This window comes from Orycteropus afer, unplaced genomic scaffold (assembly GCF_000298275.1).
Source record: "Orycteropus afer afer isolate SDZICR_OR568_19922 unplaced genomic scaffold, OryAfe1.0 scaffold00077, whole genome shotgun sequence".
Classification (NCBI taxonomy): domain Eukaryota; kingdom Metazoa; phylum Chordata; class Mammalia; order Tubulidentata; family Orycteropodidae; genus Orycteropus; species Orycteropus afer.
Genome location: NW_006921664.1, coordinates 5,629,181 through 5,636,191, shown reverse-complemented (window position 1 = coordinate 5,636,191; position 7,011 = coordinate 5,629,181). Strand labels below are relative to the sequence as shown.

The following is a 7,011-nucleotide window of genomic DNA, read 5'->3' as shown; positions in this document are numbered from 1 at the left end:
TAGTGCCTAAGGCATTTGACTGCTAACCAGAAGGTTGGCGGTTCAAACCACCGGCCACTTCTCGGAAGGAAGGTTGGGCAATCTACTTCCGTAGTGAAACTGCCTCGGAAACCCAAGGAGGGGTCGCTATGGGTTGGATCCCACTCGATGGCAGTGTGTTTGGTTTGGTGGTGAAGTTATCTTTAATCAAGTCACATAGATCTACATACACATATTAGCGTTGTCACTGTTAATTGTTAAGGAGAATGATACCTGTAAATAGTCATTTAAAAACTAGATTCTGTAACTCTGTATTTTATTTTTTAGAACCAGCATTAGCAATCCAGGGTTCAGATGCATTTGCAGGACCAGCAAATGATACCAGTGGAAATAAAGAGGTTTCCAGCCTTTTGGATAGTATCTATTGGATGGCAGCTCCCAAAAACAGACGCAGTATTGAAGTTAACCGCTGTAGGAGAAGAAATCCTCATAAGCTTATTAAAGTTAAGGTAATGTGTTAATTTTTATGGGTGTGCTTTTCCTCTGGCCTACTGGTGAACATCCTCATGGGATCTCCATATAGCTTATAGATAAAATATTATTAGATTTTATGTCTACTTTCTTTTGGACTAAATAAAATTTTCTCAGATTATGTATGTTAACTGTCCTCTAGCCTAAATATTAGGAACAGAGTCAAGGAACTAGTTTGGAGATGGGACAGAATACTCAGTTATAAAATGCTTACGAGGCTTTGGAATTGGGAGCTGTGACAGTCTTGAGTTGAGTGATTTTGAGCCTCATTTGGGTAAACAGCTAACTGGCAGGATCTAAAATTAAAGTTAGAGACAATAGATGTATCGAATCTTGGGTTTTACTAGCCCAATTATTTAATACTTAATACAATTTAATATTAAATTCATATTTAATAGAATATTTATTCTGTTCTTCCCCACGTCTAATAAAATACTATGAAGGATATCTTAGGTAAGTAATAAAAATAGCTAACATGCATTAGCTATTGGTGTAGTGGCTAAGGCATTTGACTGCTAACCAGAAGGCTGGTGGTTCAAACCCACCAGCCACTCCTCAGAAGGAAGGTTGAGCAATCTGCTTCCACAGTGATACTGCCTCGGAAACCCAAGGAGGGGTTGCTATGAGTTGACCTGACTCAACTGCAATGAATTTGTTTTTTGGAACATGCAGTAAGTACCTACATAGTACCTAAGTGCTTTATGTGTATTATCTCATCAAATCTTCACAACAACCCTCCAAAGTAAAAACATTTTCCTCACTTTCAGAACAAAGAAACTGAGGCAAAAAGAATTTACCTGTCATCACATAGCTATTAAGTGGAGCCATGGTTTGAGCTCTGGCTGTCTGATTCTTGAGCTCACATTCTTTCTCTTGAATGTTTCCCTGTGTGTTCCTATCTTCAGACAATTCCAGATTGCCTACACGTAGATATATTCTCTTCATTGATCTGTTGTTGTTGTTGTTATGTGCCGTCGAGTCGGCCCCGACTCATAGCGACCCCTCCTTGGGTTTCCGAGGCAGTATCACTACGGAAGTAGGATTGCCCAACCTTCCTTCCGAGGAGTGGCTGGTGGGTTTGAACCGCCAGCCGTCTGGTTAGCAGGCAAAGTGTCTTAGCCACTATGCTACCAGAGCTCCCTATTCATTGATCTAGTGAATAAAAATTAAACTGCTTATTACCACTGATCTGTTAATACATGGATTTTAAGAGTCATAATTTCAATTACTGTTTACTTCATGGCATTCCACAGCAGCTTTGCTGTTTTATACTTATTTTGTATTTAAAACTGGATCAAAAAACCCCAAACTTATGCCATAGAGTCAATTGCCCCTCATGATGCCCCCATGTGTTACAGAATAGAATCTAGCGCCATAGAGTTTTCTTGGAGGTAATTTTTATATAAGACCAGGTGGCCTTTTTTCCACAAGGCCACTGGATGGGTTTGAACCTTCATCCTTTTGGTTTATAGTCTAGTGAAAACTGTTTGTGCCACCCAAAGACCTATAAGGTTAGATAAACATGTATCAAAACTCATTAAAATAAAATTTAAAAAATCTCATTAAAATACCCTCAAATATAATATGATGAGGAACTTTTACATTAAGGAATAATCATGCTATTTACAAAAAGAAGAATTACACCGTATACCAAACTCACACTTTTTACAGGAATTTAAATGAAACTGTATGCTGCAGGGCAAGCTGACTCATTCTATTTTTATTATCTTGTTTTCTCCAAGATTGAAAGAAAAAATTTCTCGACAGCACATAACAACAACAACAGCAACAGTTTCTTTTTTAAGTTGCTATATATACAGATCATTCTGTTGGTATATTCCTTATTAGATATTTAGTATGTGGGATTAAAGGAGTGCTGATAGCACGGTGGTTAAAATGCTTGGCTACCAACTGAAAAGTTAGTGATTTGAACCCACTACTCACTCTGTAGAAGAAAGATGTGGCCGTGTGCCTCCCTAAAGAAACCTATGGAGTAGTTCCCTGTCTTGTAGGATCACTATGAGTCAGAATTGACTCAGTAGCAATGATTTTTTTTTTTTTCTTTCACTTTTTTGGTTTATTTGGGATTAAGAGGAATAGATCACCTTTTTACATTAATATGACTGCTGTGTCTAATTAAAAAAGTACCAGATTGAAAGTTGATAGACCTGAGTTCTAGTCTGAATTTTTCTACTAACTCAAACTCAATATTGCTTGCCCTTAGTTTCCCTATTTAACTAGATGGTATATTGACTCATGGAACATGAGCATTGTAAGACAGTGAAAATGTAAGCATCACTCCTGTCAGTTTTTATTTGTGTATTATAATGCATCTAGTTAAAATGTGTTTTTATTCATTTCTTTTTAAAGCATAATATAGACATTTGTCCTGAATGTGGTCACCTGAAACAGAAACACATCCTTTGTGGATTTTGCTATGAGAAGGTGTGCAAAGAGACTGCGGAAATCAGAAGACAGATAGGAAAAGCAGAAGGGGGTCCTTTTAAGGCTCCTATTGTAGAGACAATGGTTTTGTACAGGGGGGAGAAACCATCTGAACAGGATCAAGGCAAGAGGATCATTGAACGAGACAGGAAACGACCATCCTGGTTCACCCAGAATTGATACCACAGATGTTTAAAGAAGATAACTGCAAAAATATTTCTCCTGAAAGACAAAGATTCTTTGTTTTCATGTTGCTTTATACTTGTTAATGTTTTTAAATCATCAATATAGTTGAAGGAATTTTATGGGGAATAATTTGAAGAATATATCATGAATAAACTAAATATTTGTGAAGAGTCCATACACTATAAGGCTTTAAGTAAACATAAAACTTCTAGAACAGAAAAATAAAATAATTTAAAATTCATAGCAAAAATTGTTTATTTTTGCTCTGATTTCTATTTGTTGGTTTTTCTTACACAAGAATACTCACACAAATATACTTGGAAATAGGCTATTATTTGAATTCTTGATATTTTTAAAAATGGTAGTTGTGCCAGTTTCTTATATGTACAATTGTGTGACATTAATTACAATGTTACACAACTCACTTGATATGCAAATTTAATTAGATATAGAAATAGTTCTCAACATTTCAAGAAATCAAAATGATGTTCAGACCTTATTAAATGATTCATGAGACTTAATTGTATGGTTGTAGAAGAGAGATTTTTCAGTAAAGGAAATGTGAGCAATTTCAATACACAAAAGCCGTGCTAAGGTTAAACTTGCATTTTCCTTGTAGTATGTCCTTTTATACTTTTATTGTTTTTATCTCTATACAGATAGCCTTCTTAACTTACTTCCATTAATTTCACTTTTTCCTCTCATCATTCCTGTGTCCACCTGGAACCCAGGATTTGATATTTTGTTTCCTGCCAAGCCTTTATGCTTACCTTCTACCCCAATGTACACACCAGCCGCTCAGGCTTTTGAGATTATGACTGTGTTTAGCAGAAATTCACCACCTTCTCAGCATACATCACTCCTCTTCCACTGGTTTCAGTTTGCCTCACTGTCCGTTTTTCTCTTGCTTCATTAGCTGTTCCTTCTTAGTTTCCTTTGTTGACTCCTCCTCCATAACTTTATCAAGACTCTATCCTTGGAATTTCTTTAACTTCACTTACCATAGGTGGATCTGATCCAGTCTTATGACTTTAATCAGCTAGATATAACTTCCAATTTGATATTTTTAGCATGGACCTCTCCCCAAACACCAGACTCATTCAACTGCTACTTGGCATCTCTAGTTGATTATCTTAACAGAGCATCTTAAACTTTATCATCTCCAGCCCAGAATATCTTTTCTCTCTCAATCCTACTACTTCCTTAGCCATCTCTATTCTCAATTGATGCGAAATCCATTCTTGTTTCTCAATCCCAAACTATAGAGTCATCCATGACCTTTCTCTCTGTCCCCCCACATCCAAGCTATGACCAAATCTGCAAATCCCATGGTTCTACATTCAATATATACCAGCATCAGATTGCTTATTATGACCTGCACTGTTAAACCACCCTGAGCAGAGCCCCCAACATCTTGCCTAGAATACTAAATACTAATAGGCCTCCCTGCTTCAGCCTTGGTCTTATATACTATATGTTCAACACAGCAGCTGGAATCCTTTTTAACACAAAACACATCTCTCCTCCACTCAAAATCCTTTATTTAAAGCCCTAACCTGGTAGTGTAGTGCCTAAGGCACTTGACTGCTAATGAGAAGGCTGGCGGTTCAAACCCATCAGCCACTCCTCAGAAGGAAGGTTGGGCAATCTACTTCCATAGTGATACTGCCTCGGAAACCCAAGGAGGGGTCAATATGAGTTGGGTCCGACTCAATGGCACATAACAACATGAGTGAAACACGTGGAAATTCATGAGAAGATACACATAGGTAAATCAGGAAGGTGGGTGTTCATGTACGTGGAGTGTCCCAAGGCAGGCTGCAGTAGGCCAGCCTGGGACCAGCGGAAGGTGTATGTATGTTTATGTACATGGAGCACCCTGCAGGCAGGCTGGGTAAGTGAGCAGGGCAGGGGAGACCAGAAAATGAGCAGAGCAGTTTGGAACAGCTAATGGAGACAAACTTGCTTTTCAGTTTGTGGCACTGTGTGGTGGCTTGAGTGTTGCTGTGAGGCTGGAGGCTATGCTACTAGAGTTTCAAATGATAGCATGGTCATCCGTGGTGGACAGGTTGCCGGGGAGCTTCCAGACTAAGACTCAGAACAAGGAAGAGGACATCCACTTCTCAAAGAATTGGCCAATGAAATCCTTACGAATAGCAGTGACACACTGTCTGATACATTACTGGAAAAATTTATTATTAGCCCTGAAGCACTGTGTGATAAAGTGCCAAAGATGAGCCACTCTAGTCAGAAGGCACTCAAGAATAAGACTGGAGGTTCCAGTAAGGTGGTGGAATAGGCAGAAAGACTGCACAGACCCTCGTCGACAAAGAAAAGGAGAACCAATTAACACAGATACAGAAGATAATTCTGGACCCCTGAGCTTTGAAGAGAAGGATATAGAAGTGGACTAAACTCCAACTAGCAGAAGAATTTGCATGAAAACACCAAAAAAGGAGACATACGGAGCTGCAGTCTGGAAGCAATCCTGATGGCACAGACAGCTTGGATACTGCCAAGTGGTGATAGGACCTAAGAGTTAACCTAAAAATCAGCACTGCTAGCCAGGGACTGCATGGAGGACTGCCCTGGAGGCTAGTGAATAAAAGGGGAAGCAGAGAAGAGGAAGGTGGGCTCAGCTGTGGAATTTTGCCTGTCCAGAGGGTGTAGCCATTGTGAATGTTTACCAGTGGTAAATATTCAAAAGTCCAAAATACCATTTTGCATATTTAAAGCAACAGTGTTCTCCCAGATTCAAGGGACTGAAGAACAGGCTCCACTTGCTGGGAACCACAAGGACATTCCGGATGCTGACAACTGGAAAGGTGCGATATTTCCCTTGTTACTATTATACCCCACACCCTCTTGGGGAACGGAGGTGCAGCCATCCCTCACTCCCACCCACCTAGGCCAGCAGGAATTCTATCTCAGTCTGTGTGCTCGGACAGAGCCTGGGTGCACTGCCCCACCCCCAGATATTGCAGAGTACCCTGCCCCTTTTTTTTTCTTTTTTTGGTTATTGTGCCTGTGTTATTACATGGTGTGTTTTTTGTCCATTTGCTTTTACTTTTTTGAGGGGTATTCAGTTGTTTTATCTAACTGAGTGGGAGACAGCAACCATCCCCATACGACACAACTACACCCACACCTCCTGCAGCTTCACTTACTGAGTGAGAGCCACCACTTCCTGATAAACAACCACCAAGAAGAGCCTGACACACCCTTAGCTGCTCTTCACAAACAGTTAACAGAGATCTGAAGACAACAATGTAATAACATCTTGGAGAAAACAGACCATCACAGTCCACACAAAGGAGCAAGATAAAGTGGTAGAAACAAGGGAGCAGGATACAGACCCAGAACACATCCTTGAGGAAGAAGCAGCATTGGAACACTCTGATAAGGAATTCAAAAGAATGATATTTACGTATCTTCAAAGGATTGAGAGATAGATCAAGGAAAACACAAAACCCTAGAAGAATTTCAGAAGACAGTACAAGAACAAAATGACAAAATAAATGAAAAATTAGAAATGATTCAAAATCTACAGATAGAAAATCCAGAAGATTAGTACTAAATTTTCAGGAATAGATAGCACATTGAAAAGGCAAAAGAGTAGAACTGATGCAATGGAAAACAGAATTAATGAGATTGAAGACAAATACCTGAATACTATCTTGGAAACGACTCGACGGCACTTAACAACAACAACAACAACAAATCTTGGAAAGGGATCAGTCAGGAAAAAAAAAGATCAAACCAAAATGAAGAAAGCATAAAGGTCATGTGGGATACCATCAAAAGGAATAACCTATGTGTCAGTGGAATTCCAGAACAGGAAGGGGAAAAAACACCAAGAAAATTGTACAA

General features: G+C 39.1%; 1 protein-coding gene across 1 annotated transcript in view; it reads left to right on the top strand.

Moving 5' to 3' along the window:
• MRPL32 (mitochondrial ribosomal protein L32) overlaps positions 1–3,135 on the top strand; it is a 4,036-nt gene extending 901 nt beyond the window's left edge. The window contains exons 2-3 of the mRNA XM_007941234.1: positions 307–488; positions 2,881–3,135. Of these exons, the coding sequence (XP_007939425.1) occupies positions 307–488; positions 2,881–3,135 (437 nt within the window). The remainder of the gene's footprint in view (positions 1–306; positions 489–2,880) is intronic.
• Positions 3,136–7,011: the final 3,876 nt, after the last annotated feature.